Here is a 26,414-nt window from a genome sequence, read left to right as displayed (position 1 = left end):
ATTTATGCAACACTATTTGTCATATTATATTTGTGAGTATACCCAGCTAGGATCTTATTTTCTATTAAAAAGGCATACCGTATATACTCGAGTATAAGCAGAGTTTTTTAGCACCAAAAATGTGCTGAAAAAGTCACCCTCGGCTTATACTCTAGTATATATATTTGGGAAGCCCTGCCATTTGGGAAGTACTTGCCATAATGCTGTGCACTCCCCTGTACGCGCTCCCGTCCTGCTGTCTTCGCTCCTCTGCGAGGACGGGAGCGCGTACAGGAGATGCACAGCATTATGGCAAGTACTTCCCAAATGGCAGGGCTTTCCAAATCTTTGTTAATGTCTTCTTGTAATGTGATGTTGCAAATTTCAATCGGTTATTCTGCCAAGCATTACCTTATGAAGTGAAAGGAAAATGGTTGTGGACAGTAAGACTGGCAGTGAATATGTACTATGTGATATTATATGAGAGGTAGTGATGTGCGGATTGATACTCAGTATGGCAGCTTCCTTAGCCTTCCCAAACTGACAGTTAAAAAAAAAATAATAAAAGGTTAAACAATAAAAACTATGAGACAAACTTTTCTCTCTCCAACTCCATGCTGTTTATGTATTTAACCTAGCCCCATAGTAAAATAATTTCCCATGCTAGGCTTATACTCGAGTCAATAAGCTTTTCCAGTTTTCTTAGGTAAAATTAGGTACCTCGGCTTATATTCGGATCGGCTTATACTCGAGTATATACGGTACTTCCCCATCTGGTATTTCCTTCCTTGTATTCCAAAGGTTTTGGAGATTTTAAGCATTACATTTGGCGCTTATAACTTCTTTGCACATGATATATGGTAGTGCACTGTTCTTGAAATTCTGCACCAGGAAAATTATTTTGTTCTTTCCCCAAAGAGTTTGTACAACGGTCCTGCAAGTGGACTTATTGGATGAGAGCTGAAAGCAACAAAATTCACTTTTGGATAAAGCACCGATCACATTCTTTTTTTGCTTAGTTGTCAGTCATTTTACAACTAAAAGAATGTTAAAAATATATGCACATTAAAGTTAAACATTTATAAAATAACCATCACCTCTTATTTCTTTGGTGAACTTGACACGCTGTGAATCAGTCAAAGGCTTTGTTTGTTCATTGATGTTCTGCACGTCTAGGACTTCACACATAAATTCTATGACCGGCTGAGCACGGTAAAAGGCAGTCGCAGAAACTAAATTAAAAAGTTATTTTTAGAAACATGTGCATTCGGTTACCAGTAAGGGGCAACTTGAAGAACCATATATAAAGAATTCCGCCACTAAAGGAAATTTTGGGATGCTTTATAGGGAATAATAGTTGTCATTTTAATAAAAACATTCATAGAAATTCCGACTATATTTGCAAAACAATGCCCATATGTTTTGCTAACTATCTTTTCTGGAAAAGTTGTAGAAACTTCTAGTTGCAGAAGTATAATTTTCTATCTAATCTGTGCAAAATGTATTTGCTTAGAAATTTACCTGCAGGAGTGACTAAAATGGTTAACAAAAAAGATAAAAAGATTTTCAGACAGAGAGACTTAATATTCTTCATATTTTTTGATTAATGCATAGGAATGGGAGAAACTTGTCATCCACAGTCTAATAAAGCATTCCTCCAGTGGCAGTGCTATCTAGAAAAATTATACTTATTTGGCTTATTCAGTAGGAAAATACATAGTTTTCAAATGGGTTAACACACCAATACTCTTTTCAGCATAAAAAAGGCCAGTATAAGCAACTCTATTTTATGAAGCATTGCAGTTATGTGTGAATTGATGCAAAGCATTGGTTCAATACATTCTATATTTAGAATATTTGCTTCTAAGTGAAGTCCCACATACCATCTATATTGAGCATCATGTTCCACATGGCTGGACGAACAGACTGGTGAAAGCCAAACCATACTTCTCGCCCACCACCGAGTGGGTGATAATAACCTTCAGGAGGAGAGAAGAAAGACCGACCAACTGGTGTATACCTGGAGATATAAAAGTGAAATGCAAGTTGTACAGTCAAAGGAGAAAACCACAACAACTGAAAAAAAAAAAAAATTCTATAATATATATCTTCTGTTTTAAAAATTATTGTTTTAATAGCCTGCAACATAGCCACTAAAAATACCTCATGGATGGTAGATGGCGAGTGATTACATCAAGAGCCTGAACAGAATCATCCGGTACTTCACTTAGATGTCCAGCTAAAGCCTCTAAAAGAAGCTGAAGGCTCACCACAGAGACCCACTGAATAGTGACTTTGAATGTCTGGTCTTTACCTTCACCAGGAAGGGTCACTTCCAAATCAACCTGGAAAAATTGTATTAAAAATAAACCATTTTAAATTACATTGCTATTATCCATATGGATAAAATGTTTTAAAATACTGAATTTGTTCTGCACTGGCAACTACTCATAACAGAAGTAGTAATTTTAATGTAAAAACAAAACAAAAACTGTAGTACCGTGTTAGCCAGTGTCAAAAATAATAATAAAAAAAAAAAAAACAACAAAATACAAATACAAGAGTATTGTAGAAATGATACCTGTATTTTGCCTGATGAAGGGGCCTTAGAGCTCTGAAAGCTTGCAATGTATTTTTATTGTTAGCCAATATAGGTATCATTTCTACAATACTCTTGTATTTTGTTGTTTTTTTTTTTTTATTATTATTAATGTAAAAACAAAAACAGACATACTATAGGAAAAGAGCAGGGAATAATGATGGAAAGTGGTGATGCTAAACTTATATGCATCCATACGTGCATACCAACAGGTAATCTGGTGAAAATTAATTCATTTTTTAAGTTTTCTTCAGAATATTAACAGCTGCAACAAGGTAAATCCTGCCTTAACCTAATCAAAACTGTATTTCAGCAAGAATAAGCACATCAGTCCTTTTGAGACTACTGACAGGAAACAATATCTAGAGGACTTAAAAATCTGTGCAGCTCTTTCCAGCCATCAGAACAGCTCAAGGGAAAATACAAGGGAAAAGAAAGTATAACTTATGTACATTGAATTGACAAATAAACGGCCAACACAGCATCTCTGAACGACAACTGTTGAGCCAAAAGACTGGTACAGGTATGGGACCTGTTATTCAGAATGCTTGGGACATGGGGTTTTTTGGACTAAAAAAAATCAATTAAACATTAATTAAACCCAATAGGATTGTTCTGCTTCCATTAAGGATTGATTATATCTTAGTTTGGATCAAGTACTAGCTACAGTTTTATTATTACAGAGAAAAAGAAAATCATTTTTATAAATTAGAATTATTTGCTTATAATAGAGTGAGTGAGAGTGGCGGAGACAGCCTTCCTGTAATTCAAAACTTTCTGGATAATGGGTTTCCAGATAATGGATCCCATACCGTACAGTGAAAAAAGCATTAATCACTTTACAAAAACTGTACTATAAATGCCCCAATAAAATTACTTACTCTGTCCCTGCCAATTGGTAGAGGGTGAGCAGTGTACATGTTCCTTTTGCCATCATAACCTGGCTGGCGATCTCCAAAAATCGGCATCTTGAAATGACGCACCATTGTATCCACCACCTCCCTGCACAACAGCAGAATTAACATTTATGCAGTAATCCTATGGTGTCAACTGGCTGCACTTAATGAATAAGTGCAATATGGATTAAATGTACCATTGGGGGGTGGGGGGGGGGGGGGATTTACCAACATTCAATGTTTCATGGGTTTATTGTTTTTAGAACCCACAAATAAATAAATGCCTTTCATGGATATTAAGTTACCAAAAGATCCGAACTGAAAAAGTGCAAACGAAAAAAGTTGCAGAAAAGTTACAAACTTTTTTGACTTGCTGCATGAAAAGAGCGACTTTGACACTGGTATAATGGTACAAAAGCCAGTGTGAAGAAACCCCAAAAACCTCAAAGCAAAGAAAGGAATTGTAAAAGGGATATCTGCCATTGACTTCTACATGATAGACAGGTTTTATCTGGCGTATTTTAGCATTCGGAATTGTTGCAGCTTTGTCACATAATAAATTGTAACAAATCAATGGGATTTTTTTTTCTGTGACAAAATCAAGTTTTCAGCGACCAAAAGCCCCCAAAAATTGTGCCTTAGTAAATGCCCCCTTAAATGTACATTAATGGATGAATGTACATGTATTTCATGAAATAGTAAAGACATTTTAATGCATAAATTATATTTAATTAACAAACCACACAATGGTGGCTCAAGGCAAAAATTATGTACTTATATATGTAATTTGACATGACTCCATAATACATAGACTTAGGGGCACATTTACTAATCCACGAATCCGAATGGGAAAAAAATCAGATTGTAAACGAAAATTTTGCGACTTTAGTCGCTGCCGCGTTTTTTTCGTATTTTGCGTGATTTTTTAATCGCCGTCACAACTTTATCGTATTTTATGTGACTGTTTCGTCGCCGTCGCAATTTTTTTGTATTGAGCAATTGTAACCGGCGGAAAAACCAATCCGATTTTTTTTGCGATGGTGACTAAAAAGTCGCGGAAAATATACAATAAAGTCGTAGCGGCGGTGAAAAAATCGTGGGACATACGAAAAAGTCGCAACAGCGACAAAAAAGTCACAAAAATACCGATCATTACAAAAAAACACGTTCGGACGCTTTCGGTCCGTTCGTGCATTAGTAAATCTGCCCCTTAGGGGCTGATTTACTAACCCACGAATCCGACCCGAATTGGAAAAGTTCCGACTTGAAAACGAACATTTTGCGACTTTTTCGTATGTTTTGCGATTTTTTCGGATTCTGTACGAATTTTTCGTTACCAATACGATTTTTGCGTAAAAACGCGAGTTTTTCGTATCCATTACGAAAGTTGCGTAAAAAGTTGCGCATTTTGCGTAGCGTTAAAACTTACGCGAAAAGTTGCGCATTTTTCGCGTAAGTTTTAACGCTACGCAAAATGCGCAACTTTTTACGCAACTTTCGTAATGGATAGGAAAACTCGCGTTTTTACGCAAAAATCGTATTGGATCCGAAAAATTCGTAAAGAATCCGAAAAAATCGCAAAACATACGAAAAAATCGCAAAGTACCGATCATTACGAAAAAAACGCAATCGGACTCCATTCGACCCGTTCGTGGGTAAGTAAATCAGCCCCTTAGAGTTGCCACCTGTCCTGTTTTGACCCGGACAGCACGTTTTTTTAAGGGGCTGTCTGGGTCAAAACCTTCTGCCCAGTTTTAAAAATTTTGAAAAACAGGCAGAAACCCTTGGAGTCAGACAGACACAGTAACCCCGCCCCTGAGGTCATCATGCACCGTCATCACGAGATAACGTTGTCTGATGACGTTGGTGGTTTTTGTGATGACGCCTGCGATGCATGCCATCGACATCATCCCACTTGCCCCTACAAAGACTAAATCCATAATTTGGGAGCCACTGCCTTAAGGCTAACGTTACATGTAGCAGTTTCTCGCAATGCTTATAAAAGCAGACTGAGAAAAAGCTACATGTGACCATAGCCTTAGGAGTTGGATTATGCTGTGTAAAAAAAAAACAAAAACAAAAAAAAAAAAAACCTACCAGTGCATTATACTCCTCCAAATATAGAAGGAATGTGCTTAAAAAATGTTGTTTGGGGCTTATTTATTGGAAAAGTCTCAAAAATCCCAACCATCTGTTTCCACTTCTTGCTGCCTCCTTTCCCAGGCTGTGCCGGTAGGCCGACCTGATAGAGAGCTGAAGCCTGTCTTTGCTTGTGTGTGACTGCAGGGCATTGATTATCTATCCCCCTTCTACTGTGCTTCTGGCAGGGGCAATCAGAACATGCCCACCCCCTCATTTGAAACATAGCAGGGACCACTATAATATATATATATATATATATATATATATATAGCCCAGAGTGAATCCAGCACTAGATCATAGTATCCTCAGTTAAAATTAGTGCTGTTAATCTGCCTGCAGTAAAAGATGCATGTGAGGTGAAGTTATTCTCCCCACATTTATATGTTCTTGCCTCTTTCCAGAGTGTCTAATCTCCCAATAGTTACAGAATAATGCCACCAAATCAAAAACGTGACCAGAAACAAATCTTCTACCACAAACAGCAGTAACCTTATTAAGTTAGAATAATCTTTTATCATGATTTGTTAAAGAGATACTGACACCAGAAATTCAATCTTTTTTTACATCTATCATAACATTGTCTTTGCAAGAACTTTATAATTTTGCCATAAAAATATTTGCCTGATGCGTTTACATTACCTGTCTGATCCCCTATGTTCTTCTATGAGGGGGCGGCCATATTTGTCTGTTAGCATTAGAAGCTATAACTGACAGGTTGGGAAGTGACAGTCAGGTTGGCAAAACAGTCAGGTTTAGGAACTTCAAGTAACAATTACTTACAAAACCAAACCTGTCAGCAAAAAAACGTCAACATGACCTATAGGTAACTTTTTATGTATATTCATATTTTGAAAAGTAGTTTTTTCATGTCAGTATCCCTTTAAACAATGATAATAAACCCCCTTTAAAAGAATGAAAACTACATTTAGATTTAGTTTATATTACCTGTTGACTCTCCTTGGCCTTTTCTCTGGTTTGATGTCCACATCATAATGGTAGACATCTATCTTCGGGATCTGAACCTGAAAATGATTGGCCAGTAGCCGAATTGGCTTTCCCAGCGTTCCCAGTCCAGGACGCCGCGGAGGCTGGAAGAGGTTCGTCGGTGGAGGGCCTGGAAGTAAGTCAGAGAGGAGAAAAAAAAAAATTTGAGAATGCACAAGTAGTTAAGTAGCCCCTAAAGGCAAAACACTTTCTATTAAAAAAAAAAGTTAAATTATCGATTCAGGAATTCATCTAAAATGTTTTAGGTTTTCTGTTATGTAAAGGAACAAGGCAAGACCTAAAGTTTGAAGTAAATTCATAGCTCTCTATTCATTAACGCAGCTTAAATTAATGATGAACCCAGTACAATTATGACTGGATTTGGACCACAACAACCAGATAGCTGCAGAAATTCCAAACTGGAGAGTTGCTAAATAAAAAAAATAAAAAAAAACTACAAATACAAAATTATGACAAATTGAAAATTGTTTCAGAATACTACCTTCTACATCATACTAAAAGTTAATTCCATGGTAAACAACCCCTTTAACATTGGCATTGGGTGGCAAGAATTTTTTTAACTACTTGTCATGATTTTTGTAGTTAAATTTTCATTGCTAAATTGCACTGTGTACATTACATAATAATAATTAATTCTCCGAAGGGCCCCCGCAAACACCCCCCAAGGTTCCTCCGTCGACGGACCCCCTGCAGGGGCCCCCGGTGTGCACCCCTAACCCCCCTTCTCGCCTGAATGCGGAGGACATCGGTGGCCAGGAGAAGCGGCAACAGGGTCGGGTCTGGGCCGCTGAGGCCCACTAGGGCCGGGTCCCACCAGGTATTTTGGTGACTTCGGTGGGTGGGTCGTGCGTGGGTATAAACAAAGGGAACTAGCCAGGTCAGGTAGAGTTCAGGTCGACCCGCACATCACTATTTCCCACTGTTCTGCTGGTCAGCTGCTTGGGGGGAAGGGAGGGGGGTTGATAGCACTCCAACATGCAGTGCAGCAGTAAAGTGTGACTGAATAAAAAAAAATCCAATGGAGAGCCAAATGTGTTCTGTGTTGTTTATTGGTTTAGAGATGTATAGCACTACATGTTTCAAACCTCTGGGGTACTTCCTCTGTGGATTTTTTTATTTTTACATGGTACTTATTGAAGTAGACCTGGCGAACCCTACACCACTGTTTGATTAAGCCCCTTCAGTGAGTTTTACACTTTGTGGCACACAGGTTGTATTTTCTTTTGTCAAAGTGTGGATGAAGTTAATCAGAGCACAAGTCACATCACTGAGCGCACTTGGGAAACTAAGAATATGACTAGCTCCACATCACATTTTAAAAAATTTAAAAAAAAAAAACCAAAACGGTTTACTCTTTTGAAAAATGATTTCATAGCAAGATTCTGCTGGTGAAGTGCTATAAACTGATGCTTTTTATATAATTTCATTAGATGAGGCAATCCACCAGATAGCAGCCCATAGCTATGCTAGGGAAGCATTTTGGGTAAATAAAAAAAAGTTTGCATAGTTTTTTACTTAAGAAAATAAATTTGAATGAGGTACTTTACACCTACAGTAAAGATCCTAGCAACACAAGCCTGTGGTAAATATAGACAAGTCCTAAGTAAGACAGTTTGGCTGATTTTGACCATGGCGCATAACAACCTGGGCATGTACAGGAATACTGCTAAGATAAGTTCTGCTTTACAGGATTTTAACATGAAGACATTGCACACCACTAAAACCATTTGTTAAACCATATGCCTGCAAAAATGCAAGGAAGCAAAAGAGATGCCTGGCAACAAGTCTATTAAGGATGTCCACCTGTTCACACATTTCAGAAAGAGGCAGTCAGCAAGGCAGGTGTAACTGAATGAGAGGATGTGCCATAAAATTTGTTAATCTGCCTGCTTCAGGTTCTTTATAGCCTTACTTATTCCAATTTCCTATTTTAGAGTATCTGCAAAATGTACAAAACTGAAACACTCCGTGGCTTATAAACCTGAAAAATGTCAGTAAACCTGTAAATCCTAAATAAGAAGCAATCTGGGGTAACTAGCAGTGTGGCAGTTAATCAAATAATAAATGGGATGGCCTATGCAGATACCAGAGATATTCTAGTCTATGCTCATATCTCTAGATGTAGGAATTATGGTTGAACATGATGGACACACGTCTTTTTTCAACATAACTTACTATGTAACTATGTATGACCAGCTTTTATACTTGAAATTATGCCAGAAATTGAAAAGTGGAAATGCCATGGATGGGAGGTTAATTTTATGCCTGTGCTTGCTCTGGGGTGTCTAAAACAATAGTTAAAAAGTATTATGATCACCTTTAAACCAAACAAGTGTGAGATAGCAACATACTGTATAGTACTGAATATTGCAGGAGGTATTCTGCCGCAACATTTCTTACAAAAAGTTCTGCACTATTTCCACTGCAGGCCAGCTTTACAAACTGATCAGCCCACAGGCGTGTTCCAGTTTGAAACAAAACTGCAAGGGTCGTATTGTAGTGTTTCAAGACTTGATCTTAGTTGGGATGACTGTTCTAAAGCGCTGGGCTTGGGGATCACACACCAGTATATACAACATCCAGACTACTAAATACTGTAGCTAACTTGTACAGAAAAGCACTTTACAGTTAACTATGTGACCCAAGTATTGCACCCTAATGAATCATGTTTTTAAAATACATTTGAAAAGTGATAAAAATTTACCTAAGGGCAGTGGCAGATGGGGAGTTGCTGAAGTGACTTTGGCAAATCGTAGTGCCACGTATGTCATCCCACTGATGATTTACATTTATGTCGGTGGAATGGCATTTTGGGGAGATTGGTTACCTGCAACAACTAAGAATTGTTGCGGGGCAACTTATCTCCCTATCTGCCACGTGACAAATCTCCCTTTTGTCACAGGCGACTAAGCTCCCCGAAATGCCATCCCACTGCCTAGAATGTAAAATCGCCGGTGGGATGGCATACGCGGCGCCACGATTTGCCGAAGTCGTGGAAGTTTCCTTGAGAAATGGAAAGTCATTTTGAAGTGGTTAGCCGCCCACAACAGCAGAGATCTATCATGGGCGATTGAACTGCTCCATGGGTCCTTACCCTTAGGGTGAACACGCACAGAGCTACTTAGTAGCAGCTAGTAAACACCAGAAAATACCATGCCAAAGACAATACTCAGAAATGCCACTTGTAAAACACACTTAGGGGTATCTTTATCATGCTGTGTAAAAAGCGGAGTGAAGCATTACCGGTGATGTTGCCCAGGGCAACCAATCAGCAATTAGATTTCAACAGTTAGGAAATCAAAGCAAAGCATCTGATTGCTTTCTATGAGCAACATCACCAGAAATGATTTACGCCACTTTTTACACAGCATGATAAATATATCCCATAGAGTCAGTCATCAGTAAATGATCAGCATTGTCTATTTCTGTAGCTGTGACAAGTAGCTGCTACTAGTAGCTCCATGTGTATTCACCCTTAGTGCTGCACTGCAAGTTGGAACAATATCACCACCCTTCCCCCAAAGCAGCCTATCCGCATAACAATGGGAAGGTAGCAAGATTGCAGCTCCCCGACACCTGCATTGCTAAAAGAGCTCCCATGCCCCCACCCAGTGGTAGATATGAGAACGGCACTGAATAGTAAAACACCAGAGACCAGTCACTTCTCCAATTACACAGACAAGGAGAAACCATAGCTTATTTGAAAGCAGTTGCTTTATGAAGTGCTGGCTTTTCCAGAAAGCACACAATCCGACACAATGCCTTGAGATGGTTGTCATCACACCAATATTACAATTAACACAAATTCATATATTGGTCCAAGAATAAAATTTAAAATGGTAAAAAATAATAATTTGCAGTGTACACAGTGTAATTTAGTAATACAACTACACAATAATTTCATGAAAGAAACACTTTAATCAACTGCATACCTCATAAACATGAATTTAAATTTTGCAATGTCAAGGTCAGAAGCCAAGATCTATGATTCTATAGCACAACCTAAAGTATCAATCACCTGAAACAGTTTTGTAAGAAAAAAAAAAAGGTTTATTTTCCTTTTGATCATTTTACAGGTGTGATCGGCAGCTACAGGCAATATTTAAGGTAATTGGGGCTACATAAGGTCCTACTACTTATGAATACTTTTTCAAACAATAGAACCCATTTAACATTGAACAAACAGGGTCAACTTTGATAAATATGCCTATTACACAGGAAGATTTTCCTCATAGTTGGTGTTGGTGAATACTTTTAGGCCAGTACCAATATAAAACATTTTGCAAGCATTGACTGTTTATTAACACTTCACAAAAAGCCTTGTAACATGCAGAGTAAATAAAACAGAGGTGAGGCACAAGCTGTGCCTCAGGTCTCCTATCTATTTGTCAGTTCTGATGCTGCTCCTAACAGTGCAACCAGCATCTTTAGTCATTCATGTACAAATTAACTGGTGCAGTTGTAGCATCAATTCTACACTGGTACATTATTATCCCAGGATATTTTTAGAGCATCTTACAATGTGGCTTGTAATCAATACTTTGCCTTTTTAAAAGATACTAGAAATTGGCCTGCCACAGTTTAAATGCATATTTAAGATCCTTGTACTGCTGAAAAATAAATCCTCTTCTGCACAACTTTAAGCCAAAGGGAAGGCACGCCTTTGCATTAGTAGACAATTATCCTGTGCATCCCCACATTACCAATGTCCAAATGTAGGTTTTATTTTTATGCACTGTGGCTTAAGCTATCATGTTGTGGCTCCTCACATAAAATCCCAATTCAACTATAAATACTATTTAAAAGAACAAAGAAAAAAAAAACACAATAAAATGACGCTCTTATTGGCCAAATGATGATATCCAAGAGAAAAACAATCTGATGCATCTTTCATATTATAGTGCCTCTTCAATGGTTTAAAATTGTTAGTTCTGTCAACATGTAGTGACATAAGTATAGGACAATTTATACATCCAATGTAGACTTTTTAAGCATTCTGTCACCTTGGCTAGTGGCACAGGTGGCATATTCATGTCCCAAACTGCCAACACCACCATCCACCTATTTGACTAGGAAAAGGGTGAAAGGCAGCAATTTCAGAACAGGTGCTCTCACACATGGGAGGCATGCAGTTAGTAGCTTTCCTGATTTAGAATGCACCCCTGTGCCACAGCCACTAAATGTCCCCATTCAGGTTCTGTTTCCTAGTGTTGCCTTCTGCTGTAGGGGAGACTGAATTTTTCTTAAGCCCCTTTAGTTTAGGAGCCTGTCAGGCTCCCAGAAACTTCAAACGATGTATAATAATAATGCAAGTCTAATATATAATAAAACACAACAACAAAAAACTTGATGGGGTAGAGCCGTCTATTTGCAGCAGCTACGATCAGCGAGTAAGCCCGTGTAGCTTCGCCAAGCGTAATGCTGTGTTCCCAGCAAGCCACTGTGTTTGGCTTTAAATGGCAACAAACCAACCCAACATAGAAACCACCCGAGCCGTCGAACAGACGTTCATGCTTGTAGTGCCCAGATACTCCTCCTGCCCCATTATACCCACGCATTCTTATCGGACCACCACATCTAACATTAGTTTACCCCCAGGTGAGGCCTACCAACCTCGCAGATTGCCTACCATTTGCTTCCGCTTTGCTCCCCCCCTCACCAATCTCCGACTCACCAGGCCCCACCGCCTCCATCTCCGCTGCTGTCCTCTCCGGGAGTCTCTTTTTCTCCGGAATATTTGCTCCGGGTTGGGGTCTCTCTACGGACGGAATCGGGGCCGGGGGAGGGGGAAGCCTCACCGACAAACGGAGGCCTCGCTGAACAGTGAAAGGAAGGTGTAAGGAGCCTCCGAGTAAATGACGGATCTACTGGAAGCTCTCCCGCCTGCACTCAGATTAGGAACACCACGAATAAGCTATTCGGTAGCCTCGGATAAGCGGCGGCGTCACCGGGAGAGTGGTACTGCGAGCAGGGATCAAGCGTGGAGCGGGAGCGCGCACTGAGGGCGATTCGGAGACGCGCAGGGAAGCCTGTGCGCGCCACTAGGAGACAAACAGCTCTCCGTGTAGCCCACTGCCTTCAATTTGCTAGTTCCTTATTCGTAAGGAAAGAAACGCACTTATATAAAGACAGGTATTTGTGACCCTCCAGTAGTTGAACACCTTCGGGCGTTGCAATATAATAAATGGTAGAGGGCAGCGCTTTAAATCACACGTACCCAGATTTAGTTAGTCCTTTCCGGTAATGGGTTGCGACCGGCGTCGAATTTCCACAAGGTGAAATGCGCAGGTAACTAACATAGATGGTTTGGTCTGGGTTTTGTCACACTTAAAGGAGGGGTGCAAGTGCCAACCCAAAACTTTAAGTGCTTAATCAAAGAAGAGGTATCGCTAAATTCATACATTGCCAATTTACTTTTGTTACTTTCCTAAGAACATGAAAGGCGTTGTGGGAATTGGAGTCTTCCCTGGTAGAGAGCGGACTATTGATACAATGTTACAACGGTGTAACTAAAACTTGCCAATACTTATTAGAGCAAAGAGTCCTTTAACTCCTATCAGCCCTGTCTAAGCAGGATACAGAAACTAGTGAACTTCAGAGTAGGTTATGAGACAGGGCGATGCATACGTTATTTTAGAGTGCAATTTAATAACACTGCATGTTTTGGGCTTTATTGACTCTTTGCAAACCGGATAAAGGCACAAAACATGTATGTTCTTATGTAATAGAAAGCACTAGGTTTGCCCAGGCGCAATAACCCATAGCAACCATTAAAATGTTTGCTTTTAGGTTACCAATACACGATTGGCTGTTATGGTTACTGCTCCTTAATAACCTCAGTAGTGTGATTAAATTGCACTTTGCTGTAATTTCTGCAATCTCTTGCCCCATATATCCTACTTTGAAATGTTTGAGCAGTCCAGGACAGTGACTGGTTAAGAAGCATGGTCATCAAATTCAAGAAGGCCTGGACAGGAATTTAAAATTGTTCCGACATTTCAAAGACGGAGTCCCAAATAGCACCCCACAAGCCCAATAAATATGGCATCTTACAGCAGCCCCTCTGGCATTTGCCAGAATCCACAGATTGCTGTCTGGGCCTGTTGCCAATCAGATGCTCCCCTCCCCCCACTCAGGAGCTTTGTCCATGTGAGTGACTAGAAGCTCACACCTCCCACTCATCCCAAAAATTGCACCTGGCAAGCCTCCAAGACATGAATTAGGGGTAGGCTGACAGAAATTACAATTTCTAAAAACATTGGCAACCAAGTTGAATTGACATTGTCAACCGAATCCTGGCAGCTTTCCTACTTCAGTGGGGCTTTAATTAGAGTTTGATTTATGGTAAATATTTAGCTCAGGACTATATTTACTATATAACCACATGAAGTCCCATACTTGGGGGCAGCTTTAGGGGGTTGCCCCCCAGGTGCCTGTATGGTAGAATACAGTTTTCAGGGGTAGGGTACATGCATGTTCGGGCTGGGGGGGGGGGGGGGTCATGCTGAGGTCTGATGCTTAGGATGGCAACTGACCAGAATACAGCAGTGATTTGACTTTAGTGAAATTACTGGATATGATATGCACTTAAATCAGAATTCCAATGCAAGAGTATGTTTACAACAGAAAAGTCACAAACATTTGTAATTATATGGTCCAAATAAAAAAAAAAAAAGACTGCTTATTTATCCCCTTTTGTAAAACAGATTTTAGAAGTCACCATGGCTATAGCCTCCTCCATATGATCCAAGCTAGGCCCAGTTGCCAAACTAACAGGTCCTAAAATGTGTTTCAAACTTTACACACCGCCCTAAACAAATGCTGCCTGCTACAGAGAATCTATTTAAATAATCTGCATGGTTGGTAGTCACCTTTCTAGAAATGTTATTCTGCTTAAACAAAAAAGTTCATGATACTAATGTGTACATCAAGCTGAAAATTATTAAATAAAGGTGGTAAAAAAAAAAGACTTTATTAAAAGGTATTTTTATTTTGTTGTGGAACTAAAAGATAAACAAATATATATATATATTTATTTATTTTTTTTTTTTTTTTTTTTTAAAAAGAAAAGGGGATTCACAAAAAAACCCCCAAAAAACTATGGAGAGTTAACTCAAGTAATAGCCTGATAAGCAAAAGTTACAAATGTGTCACAGACACTGAAAACTAATCAAATTGCCAGTGGATATACTAATAACTATTGGTACGCACAGTAATTCTTGGACATGCAACCCAAAAATTATTTTTTGCTGAATAAAAGAAAACATAATTCTTAGCAACATTCCAATATGAATTGGAATTAAAAAGCAGTAATTGTTATTAAAGGCAGCATTTGCTTAACTCCTGGTTATGATTTTTAAACAGTGTTGCAAAAGGTCAGTCTCCTGCAAGACAGGTCTGCCAATCTGCTGGCTTGTGTTACATTGTTTCAAAAGTCAAGAGCCACCAGGGCAGAGAATTGAAAAAGACAGAAAACACTGCTTTAAAGGGATTGGTTCAGGTTCACATTTACCTTTAGTATGGCAGACAGATATTCAGTTGGTCTTCTTTATTTATGGTTTTTCAGTTATTTAGCTTTTTGTTCACCAGCTACAAAATGGCTAGGAATAGGCCATTTTATAAAATACTGTAAGTTAAAGTTGAACCACCCCTTTAATAGCAATTATATATGTTTATTGCAAAGTTGCTTACAATTATGTTTTCTCATTTGGCAATATATTATTTTTGGGGTTTGACATAATAAAAATATTCATACAGTTGAAAGGAAACATTTGGGCACCATCTGCCAAATTACATATTTAGTTAATTATGTAAGTGAAAAGTAGTAAATATTTTCAAAATCGAAGTTACCAGGAGCAGCGTTTTGCAGAGTTTCTCAACTTGCCTCATGGCAGCAGCGCCCCTAATTTAAGATGGTCAGCTACATCAAATTCATCCCTGGTATGGCCAGTCCTAAACATACTTTCTAGTTCTATCTACAACTTGCTTGCTTTCCAAAGTTGAAACTCCCAAATGGTTGTCCTTTTCATTTGCCACCGCTGGGATCACCTGACTAATTGGTAATGATTGGAGCTACAACATGAACATTGACCTACTCTTTTTTTTTTATACATCCATCATTCACATCTACAGTCAGGTAACCCTGGTGATGGCCAATAAAAAGGGCAACCATTTGGGAATTTTGACTGGAGAGAAAAACATGTGCCTAATTTTAGTGGTAAGCAAAACTTCATTTGGATTGGCAGCTTATAGGAGCCTCTTTTGGACAGTAAACATGGTTTTTATGCAACCAAAATGTGCCTTTAAGCCAGGAATTTAAAAATAGGCACCTGCTTTTAGACCACTGGGAGCAAAATTAAATCGGTTGGTGAGCAAAATTTTGCTCACGAGCCACTAGTTTGGGATCACTGTTTAACAGTTTACTAAATAAGCATGCAGGTGATGAGGGAGGTATGTGTCCATGTAGGACAATGGATTTTGCTTATCCTTATAATTAGATACAGATAATTAATATAAGCTTACTCAGTGTTTCTCTTAGCACTTTTGCAACTCATTTTCTATTTTTATATGCAGGCTAAGAAACAGCCCATCGTGGCACTAGCCTTAGGGCTCTCCCTTGTCGCGGGCAACTAATCTACCCGAAATGCCACCCACCGGCGAGAATGTAAATCGCCGGTGGGATGGCATACGTGGCACCGCAATTTCCCCGAAATCGCTGAAGTTTCCTCTCAAGGCAACTTCCTCAATTTCGGGAACAGCTCTCAGGGTCTATCTATGAATCTGTCTATGTACTTTTTGTACTGAATTGAAAAATGATAGCAATTCTAAGCAACTTTTCAATATACACTAGTTAGAAATGTTTAATAGTTTTATAATTATATGTTAACAAAACTGCTATTGAAAGCATTTTGTGTTGAGTCCCTTTCTATTCTCAGCCATGGTGGATCTGAGAAGCATTTAAGGCTGAACTCTACCACACTGACATAAGTGTAGAAAAGGACAAAAAAAATACTACTTTTATTTGAAAACATTAACAGGTAACTTTAAAACAAATTATAATTTGTATACCACTTGCTTAAAAAAACATTACTTTACATCATACATGTATTCATGTAAAATGAATGGGAATTTCTATCCAATATACATTCATTAAGTGTTGCAACTGAAAGCAGTATTTGTTTTCTTCTCTGGGACTGAATTTTGAGGTCTGTTCTCCTTAAGTTCTGTTAATTAGCTGGTTTCATCTACATTGTTTCATAATTCAGAAACTGAAGTGCAGACAATATAAACAGACCAACACTGCTTTCAATTACAAAAACATTTTAAATAAATTTAAAAATTGGAAATTTGTAATGAATGTATATATTGCAAAACTGCTTCAAATTACAAATTGTTTAGGCAAAACAATTTTGGGGTGTAATTTCCCTTTAAATATGCACATACCATGTGTTGTATCTAGTTCAGCTTTCAATCAACTTTTAGAATGATTTACACAGTATTTCTGACTACATTTCTGGTTATTTTGAATATTCCAAGACCATTTGCATTTTGTTCTTCATTTATCTTGTGTGCTTTTTGAATGATTTAACTTTTTGTTCAGCAGCTCTCCAGTTTTGAATTTCAGCAGATCTGGTTGCTAGGGTCCAAGCAGTAACCAGGCAGTGGTTTGAATGAAAGACTTGATGTTACATAAAAGAGGGCCTCAATCAAAGATAATAAAAAGTAACAATAAGCAATGAAATTGTTGCCTCACAGAGCAAATGTCTTTTGACTGCCCATTTGAAAGATGGAAAGAGGCAGATGAGGTCAGACAATTAATAAAACATGTAAAGAATGGAAAATGTGGACCAACTGAAAAGTTTAGAATAGGACATCTTATAACAAACTAAAAGTTAACTTGAAAGGTGAACAAACCTTTTAAGTAATTCATGTCAGTTTGTACCAAAATTAGCAGATATTAATACAGAAAAATATCAGGACATTTTCATCTGCAGTCAGGGTTTATCACTATAGTGCATGCAGACCTTCAGGATTTTTTTTTTAAATTAATCATCGCATTTGTTGCCATGGAGTAATTTAAGGGCGCTTACAACTAAGCATTTTTAGAGCGTCTCTGAAGGATCTGTGCCCACAAGAGCACACAAAATGCAGATATATATGAATGTCACAGCTGTCATTAAGCACTCAAACTGAAAATGGTACTGGAGAATTCTCACTGATCAGATCAGGTGAGGAAAAAACAAGAACTTTTTCCAATTTTGATACATCATCAAAGTAAAGTAACACAAACAGTTCCCATATTTTAAAAAAACAAAAAACCACAAGCTCAAGCTGCAGACTAGGGGGAATTCAAAAAAGTGGAGTTGGAGACTATTTTGTTGGCATTAATTAATGCAAATTCAGAAAGATTGCATCAAACAAAGAAAATTGCAAAAAAATATGGAGAGTTCAAAATGTGAACTGGGGGGGGTGTTCTGTTAAACATATTACTCCAGTTTAACTACAATGGGGTATATTTATCATGTTGTGTAAGAAGTGGAGTAAAACATTACCGGTGATGTTGCTTATAGCAGCCAACCAGATGCTTTGCTTTGGTTTTCTAGCTGTTGAAATCTATTTGCTGATTGGTTGCCGTAGGCAACATCACTGGAAATGCTTAACTCTACTTTTTACACAGCATGATAAATATACCCCAGAGGAAAGTAAAATCGGGATTTAATTGAGTGAATCTCCCACCTCCACTAGATAAAAGATTGTCTCTTGTTATAATATTCTTTAAAGGGTTAGCTTGATCCAAAGCGATCAAACAGTATTTTCACAATAGCAGTGTGGTATGTCCAGGGTCGATTCTGCACCCCATCACTTCAGCTGGTCTTGCCAGTGGTGCTCCCTCACCCCTGAGATTACCTTTGTTTTCTTCTGATGGAGAGCACACAGTGTGCAAGATCTGTATTCTGATTGTTAGTATTGATCCTTATTGGGGGACTAAGATTGATTTTAGCACCCATTCTCTTATCTATTTCTATAACTGAGCCCAGAGTGCCCTCCACTTATTCCAAATTCTGAATCAGTCTACTCAAATCTTGCACTCAAACACTATTATGCCAAACACGTATTTTCTTTATATGCAGCATTCATAGAAAGTCGCAGCTCTATTCACTGTCCTAGAAATGTAAAGAGGATTAAATTGAAATATGTTGAGGCCCAAATTCACACATGGTGTTCCTTAAATGGGATAGTAGTGTTGTAGCTTTTTTTTTTTCTTAAAAACACAAAATATGTATGTTGTACAGTTGGTTTAGCTGGTGCCTGCCATATTTAAAACACTTCACTCAAAATTTTAAAGTTTGATCCAAACAATGTGGCCTGTAGAGACCCCAAAATGTACATAAGAATAAAAATAGGATTTTTAAGGGCACTATTTTTTGCCTGCAGTAAAAATGCCCTACTATGGGCGACAAATAATCCAAAAATGCCACCCCCTTTGCTAACATTAGAATCACCATAGTTAATTAGATTTTTATTTGAGGCAATTCTAACGTTAGCAAATAACATTTCGGGAGACTTATCACCTTGGTAGTGCATTTTTGTCTCCCCATGTGCCATTGCCCTAAATCTGCCCATGTGTGGCCAACTTAAGGCAGAATTTACTGCTCAGCACAGCACAAGTATGGGGCAATCTGTTGATCCTGGCAAATGCCAGAGATGCTGTTATAAGGTGCCATATACATTCACTATTCAGTGGGCTGGTGGAGTCTGTTTGGCAAGGGTGGGTCAAGCTGACTGGGCACTTTAGGCAACCCATCTGGCCTCCTCGCCCCTGCATCTTCACCCACACAAATGCTTAGTGATGCCACACAATGACTAGCGGCAGGCAAGTGAGGGCAGACCAGGGGTAGGCAAGAGAGGTACCTGCCTGGCACCCCTCCAGCATTAAACCTTAGGGAGGTGCCTGGCTATCCTTAGTTCCAGCCCTGCTGTTTGGGCCTCTATGTACTTATGGCATATTTAACACCTCAGTCCAGGCCTGCATGCTATAACATTGATTCTAGAGTTAAAGTTGTTACACAGGAAAATTCTCTCATGTTTTGCGAAGTAAAAAATCTGCCTGATTTTTCTGCCCATATGGTACTCATTGCAAAGGGGGTTTTTTTTGCGCCAGAGTAAAACTTACACTTGATTCGTGAATTTTTCTTAGGGGGGAATCATAAAAATGGAGTAAACTAAAACTGAACTGAGAAATCTCAGAGTTAAGTTTCAATTTCACAAAAAAAAAAAAGTGTGGCATCACTCTGACATGGTCATCTGGAGTAATTTGGTGCTCCTGGTGTTAAGAACATTTTATTGGCGATAATGTAAAAGTCAGAAAGATGGAGTTGAACGTATTGACACCAAAAATAAAAAAAGGTTTAGGGTAAATAAGCCAGAAAATCACTAAAGGACAAATTCACAATTCTCTGAAACCCATTTTGTTTAAACATTTTATTCAAATTTAACCTCAAATTCATCTTTGCCACTTGTGAATGTGCTCCTAGCATTAACATTCCATTCCATTTTTTTTATATATATTCTTTGATCTATAGCTGCTCATGGTGTGTGATTAAGTAGCCCACCAGTTGATCTGTTATTTTGCAGGACAATTACAGACATGTCAGCTTCATATTGTTTGGGTGATAATTATTCACTCCATACTTTTTTTGAGACCTTATTTCAGCTTACTATTTAGATTGCACTGAGATTAGATTTAAAAACCCACACATGACTGGATCTACATTATGCTAGTGACGTGTGTTAATTGAAATCTTGGTTATCGGTTGCCCCTGACCACAATCTATATGTAGCCATACTAACACAAAACACCCAATGCTGGAAAACAGCACAGTGTTTCCCCCATTTGCCTAATGGTTACCATAGACCAAGTGCTGTCCAACTTCTGCAGTTCCAGATTTTTTTCTGGCTTACATTGGTGGAGGGCCAATTATGGAAGCCAGTTTTGAACACTCCACTTCCACCCACTTTAAACTACAACCATGTTATCACAACACCATACCCGCCATAGGTGGCAGAGCAGCAAAAACCCAAATGGTTGGTGGTCATTGTATGCATATCACCCTTCATTCATATGTGTAAGGATTATATTATGCCATATTAAGAGATACCCTTAAAGCCATATGCCTCCTCCTCCCCTTTGGATAGCAGAGCTACACCCACCACACAATTACACACCTTAGGGACATATAATGACTATTTCCAAACAGGGTCGGACTGGGCTGCCGGGACACCGGGAAAAATCCCAGCGGCCCAGACCCGACCCTTACCAGCACCCCCCTCCCGACCGCTCCTCCCCTGACGTGTCAAATTTGCGCGCTCGGGGGAGGACGTCGGGTGGGGGGCCCTGCGAGAGGGATTAGGGGACATGCTTGGCTGGGGGCACCTGTAGGGCCCCTGGGACGGGAGCCCCAGTGGGCCCTTCACCCCCAGTCCGACCCTGTTTCCAAATGCTAACAAACTCCCGGAACAAATCCCTGGCAGGTTCATCTGCCACAGCCTGCCTGCCCTACCCTACCCTGCCTGTGTGTGCCATACTCTGCCTTTCCTATGCTGCCGGTGTGCACAATACTCTGCCTGATCCTATGCTGCTAAATTTTTGGCTTGGAGGCAAATTTTGGTAGCACACAAACAGGTTTACTGCAAGAGAGCCTCCTGCAGGCTGCCAATCAACATAGAGGCTACCAAATTGCCAATCATAGCCCTTATTTGGCACCCCCAGGACTTTTTTCATACTTATGTTGCTCCCCAACTCTTCCTACATTAGAACGTGGCTCACAGGTAACAAGGGTTGGGTATCTCTGCTCAAGACCAATGCTACTCAACCAATGCCTTATGAGCCATATTACTTGCAATTTGTACTGAAAGGCTTCAAGTTCACACATTTTATTTGCTTAGATATGAGGGGATTCATTCTGCTGGAATGAGAAGTGTGTTTGGAGACAAACAAGAGTACAGCCAATCAGAAGCTGATGCAGACTGTTAACCCACAGGAGGCTAGAAAAGAACCAACAACACTCACATGGCCAACTTCAGGTTTTTTCCCCATTTCCCCCAACACAAGCATTTCATTGTGGCTTGTGTGTATAATAGGTTGGGGACTTCTGTTCAAGACTATATCCAGCAATAACCTTAAGTGCAAAGACACACGGAGCTACTTAGTAACAGCTACTTGACACAGCTACTAAATGCCAGAAAATATCCTGCCATAGACAATACTGGGAATTGCCTCTGCTAAAACACACAGACAATTATTAGTAAATGATCAGCATTGTCTATTTTAGTAGCTTTGACAAGCAGCTGCTACTAGTAGCAGAAATAGACAATGCTGATCATTTACTGATAACTGTCTGTTTTAGCAAGCAATTCTCAGTATTGTCTATGGCAGGGTATTTTCTGGCATTTATTAGCTGCTACTAAGTAGCTCTGTGTGTTTTCACCCTAAGGACTAAATCAATTGTTAAACAAATCACTGCTAGTAGGAGCATGTTGTGAGTTGTAGTTTCATAAGAGATAAATGCAAAATGTTTCTTGGTAATAAAAATATCCATTATCACCAGTGATTTCTCCTTTTGTGCAAGGCTGTATATGCCACACCAAAAAAACTCAAACATTTTTGTATAGTGTATATGTTTGTATATTTAGCAAGGTATCTTAAAACTTACCAACATTTTGCAGGCACTCAGCACTTCCATTTATAGTAACATCTCGGCAGACAGTTTCACTTTTGCACAAAGTTTTTCTGCCCATTCTCCCCTTCTGCCTCAAATAAATCACTTAAAAAGAGCAAACTTTAGCAACTTCACCACACCTGCTTATATTGGATTTTTCCCAGTTCTCTACCACTCCACCCAGGTAGGACTGCCTGTCATCCATCACACCTGAGGATACTTTTAAATGAGGAAAAAAATGGTGAATGTGTTTTCTTTGTACAACTGTGATGATCTAGGGTGAAGATTTTGCAGCAGTTTCACTTTGTGCTCAAGATGCCATCCAACTAAATATGTTAACCATGTTGCTTACCAATTATACAATTGACAGATAGGGAAGAATTTTTTTTATTTTTTACTTCACTAACATATAAAGCAGTCTCAAACCAGCAGTTTTTATGTTATAGAAATCTTTAAGCAATCCCTTGCTACTTAAAACCTTTTTGTTGTGAGTAGCAAGTGCTTAGTGACTTTCTGCTGAATACATAATATTCTTACAACAGTAACTGCTGGTTCTACTGGCAACTGCTTCCCAGTCACTTGAATGAAAAAAACTGCAAATGATGCACTATTATGTGGTATTTTTCAGGTATGCCTGCATAGAACATTAATGATGACTGTGATTCCCACAAATACATCTATGCTTATGTAATTTATTAGAGAAAATGTATAATTTTTGGTGTAGCTATAGAAGCTTTTTCAATTACACCTGCTTTGCCCAAGTGCCTGGAATGTACAATGCCACACTCACCATAACGAAAATATGTCACAAGGCATAGAAAAGGTCAGCTTTGACACTTTCTGCAACTGTGATGTCATTCTTCTTTTTGTACAGGTCCAAAATACAGAAATACAATTTCCTGTAGTCTTTTTAAGTATGTAGTATATGACTGTAACTAAGCTGCACCCCCTGGAGCTCTCTCACTCACTCTCTTTGTCTCTCTATAAGGGCTCTGGCACACGGGGAGATTAGTCGCCCGCAACAAATCTCCCTGTTTGCGGGCGACTAATCTCCCCGGATTGCCATCCCACCGGCGATTTAACTGAAATCGCGCCGCCGCGTATGCCATCCCACCGGCGATTTATATTTTCGCCGGTGGGATGGCAATCCAGGGAGATTAGTCGCCCGCGAACAGGGAGATTTGTCGCGGGCGACTAATCTCCCCGTGTGCCAGAGCACCAACTCACTAAGGCTTCCCTGTATTATGGGGGTTTGTGTGACATGTATTGCATATTGTGTTACTGGAATCAGCCTGGATACACAATCTCCCACTATTTCCCAAGATGCAATAGGTTCCCCAGACTAGGGGATGTTGTTCCTTTCACTGATTTTAGTGAATTTGGAGAATCTTTCCCTAAAATGGGCTTTGCAGATGCCTTTACTCTTAGCACTAGTAGGGAGACACAGAACCAGAGTTTGGCAGTTATGCAGGGCTGCCAGCAAATATACACTTTTTTCCCAATGGGACCTCATTAAAAGGTAACATTTAACTTTGATGCGTTTTCTCCTCAGGCTCCCTTGAAATCTTCCTTTTTCCCAAATAACCAGTAGTTCTTACTAACTCTCACTTCCTTTTATTGTGTTAAAAAGGTTGGCTTTACAGGATCATGCATCTAAATAGCAAGTTTAGCTTTATACAAGTATATGATTTGAAACATGATACTAATGTTAAAAGTTATATAACATGTTGTGGATATGCCTTCAATTGATCTTTATTTGCAGGATTCACCAGGAATGAACTTTTTTGGGACACATATATACAATGTTTGGACTATAACTTGGACTTATATTGATTTATTACATATTCATAAATGGTTGGGTTTTTGTTGTATTTAAAAAGTGGATTGTATAATCACTGGCTATCACCTGACAAAAGGGCACGCCCTCCAAAACATTGTATGTTCTTTTTGGCATAATAAAACTTGGGGGGTAGTCCCCTACAGGAAGCCTTTGTGTGCCAGGATTTCTATTTATTTATATATTTATACATACCAGGGAGGGCCATCTCCCTTATTGCCGAGCAGCAAGGAGAAAAATCAGAGACCTGGGTGTGCATGTAAAAATTTGGTTACTTGCAACATTTGGGGAACCCATGTGTCAGATCATCAAATACTTCATTTTTGTTCCCAGTAGTGACAGGCTTCTTAGAGTTAGTCCCCTTCAGGAAGACCTTCTGCAATTTGTTTTGGGTTATGTAAAGTTTGCTTAGTTTTGTCTGTGATCACTTGTTCTAACTCTAATGTTTTTAATTTGTATTGCCAGTAGATCTATTTTGTTTCTTTTGTAATAACTATTTATTTTCAATTTTCTAAGTCCTATTTCCATGTTTATCAAATCTAATTGATGAAGCTCTCCTTTTATCTTTGTGATTTGTTTTGTAAGTTTTTTGGATGGGGAATTTTTTTTGATGTTTGTAACTGTGCTAGTTGCTGTTCAAGGGCTGATCTTTTTTGTGTATTGTGTTTCATTTGTCTGGTAGCCATTTGGATACATAATCCTCTGATGGTCTCCCACTTAGTGGAGGCTTGGGATTTTTCCTGTTTGCGCCCCAGTGTGGCCCTGGATATCAGTGCCAAGAAAGGGTTACACATACATAACACATACATGTATTATGGCCATCCACATACAAAGAAAAAAATAAAAAGTAGTAAAACACCACTTTCAGCACTAGGCAGATACTGAAGTTCCTCTCACTTCTGGAACTGTTAATACCCAATTAAAGTGCTTCTAAATAAGAAATTAATCAGAGTTTTCTAAAATATCTAAGACTGCAAAGTTCAAGCGTCATCCTAAATAGTCTTTAAGCTTAGTTCCTCCAGGGGTATCCGCCCGACAGTTCGCTACCAACTTTTAAAGGGCATCTTTCTGGGGCACAGGGGATGAATCTTGAATCGGTGACTTTCCAAACCAGGTCTCCAGGCGGCGCAATCATTGAGTTTGGGAGGCGGAAACCAAGTTGCTGGTGCACGTTCTAAAATGAGGAAATAGATGGAGAACGAGGCTTTGAACGCATACAGAAAATAACACGTCACTGTTGTGGGTGACAGTCATTGGATGGCTTTTTTTCTGCTCAACCCACACGTACAGGGCGCGAATTCTGAGGCGGCAGCTGGGAAGATTGGCGGGAGCTGTCAGCAGATAGCACCATGGCCGCGCTTTGTGAAGAAGAGCAGGTGAGGCGAACTACTCTATATAGGCAGCACTGGTAGTCATCTTGGAATAAATACTTGGCTTCTTACCGTTTGGCTATACCTGCGTTGGATTAGACCAGTCGGGTAGAACAACAAAGGCAATCGTGTTCACTTGCACAGACTATAGATATACCTATGTATAAGGGACGGGCTGACTAAATCACCGCAAAGCTCATGAAAAAACAAAAACCAGGTGTGAAAACCAAAACGCCATCTCTGGTTTTGGGCTGCATTTAAAATTAACATTTGTCGTGCGTGTGCACCGATAATACCTGGTATATCTAATAATACGCTCTTTATGTATTTGTGTTTCTTCCGTTTTGTTTAGGATAATATAGCCGTGTCTACGAGACTTATACATGAATGTAAATGTGTTTTAGGGTTCGAGTAAGTGTTGGCAAAAAGCTTATTGGCCAGTGCCCCTCTAGGCCCCCAGCAACTGCAGGGTCTGCTCTCTTTATAGTTACTCCCTTGTTTAGATTGTTCATCTGCAGTCCTGTGCTTATGGTGCAACCCATGTGTAGGAGTGCAGGGCTGCAGGCAAATATGTTCTGCAAATTCTAAGGTTTATAACTAACTTAAGGGGCATAATCTTAATAGAGAGAAGTATAACTCATTATACTGTTTAACTTGTCTTGTGTTATTGGATGTTTACATTTCTAAATCTGGAGTCTGAGCCTATTTTAGTAAATAGAATACAATAAATGTAATAGATATTAATACAATATATGAATGTTTGGGACCTTGGGTTTCCCTGATAAGCAGGTCCTTCAGTAATTTGGATCTCTATATCTTAAGTCTACTGAAAAAAACATTTAAATATTAATTAAATCCAATAGGATT

General features: G+C 39.1%; 2 protein-coding genes across 11 annotated transcripts in view; one reads left to right on the top strand and one right to left on the bottom strand.

Annotated features, from left to right (window-relative positions):
* Nucleotides 1-22,493, bottom strand: part of ago4 (argonaute 4, RISC catalytic component) — a 47,632-nt gene extending 25,139 nt beyond the window's left edge. For 2 of the 8 annotated variants that reach the window (XM_012957371.3, XM_004911574.4), the window contains exons 1-6: nt 12,296-12,380; nt 6,562-6,730; nt 3,460-3,580; nt 2,143-2,324; nt 1,863-1,999; nt 1,077-1,211 (exon numbers count right to left, since the gene is read on the bottom strand). In XM_012957371.3, coding sequence (XP_012812825.1) covers nt 1,077-1,211; nt 1,863-1,999; nt 2,143-2,324; nt 3,460-3,580; nt 6,562-6,730; nt 12,296-12,314 — 763 coding nt within the window. In that variant the 5' untranslated portion in view covers nt 12,315-12,380. Of the gene's footprint in view, nt 1-1,076; nt 1,212-1,862; nt 2,000-2,142; nt 2,325-3,459; nt 3,581-6,561; nt 6,743-12,250; nt 12,381-22,334 lie in introns of those variants that run through there. The other 6 variants (XM_004911572.4, XM_004911573.4, XM_012957367.3 and 3 more) reach the window with 6 other exon arrangements.
* clspn (claspin) overlaps nt 12,824-26,414 on the top strand; it is a 43,411-nt gene continuing 29,820 nt past the window's right edge. The window contains exon 1 of one of the 3 annotated variants that reach the window (XM_031896900.1): nt 12,824-12,909. Coding sequence is in view for 1 of the 3 variants with exons in the window: in XM_002938839.5 (XP_002938885.3) it covers nt 25,527-25,553 (27 nt within the window). In the remaining 2 variants the exon portion in view is untranslated. The other 2 variants (XM_002938839.5, XM_012957365.3) reach the window with 2 other exon arrangements.

Source organism: Xenopus tropicalis, chromosome 2 (assembly GCF_000004195.4).
Source record: "Xenopus tropicalis strain Nigerian chromosome 2, UCB_Xtro_10.0, whole genome shotgun sequence".
NCBI lineage: Eukaryota > Metazoa > Chordata > Amphibia > Anura > Pipidae > Xenopus > Xenopus tropicalis.
The sequence above is the reverse complement of the archived record's forward strand: the minus strand, read 5'-3'. Positions and strand labels throughout refer to the sequence as shown.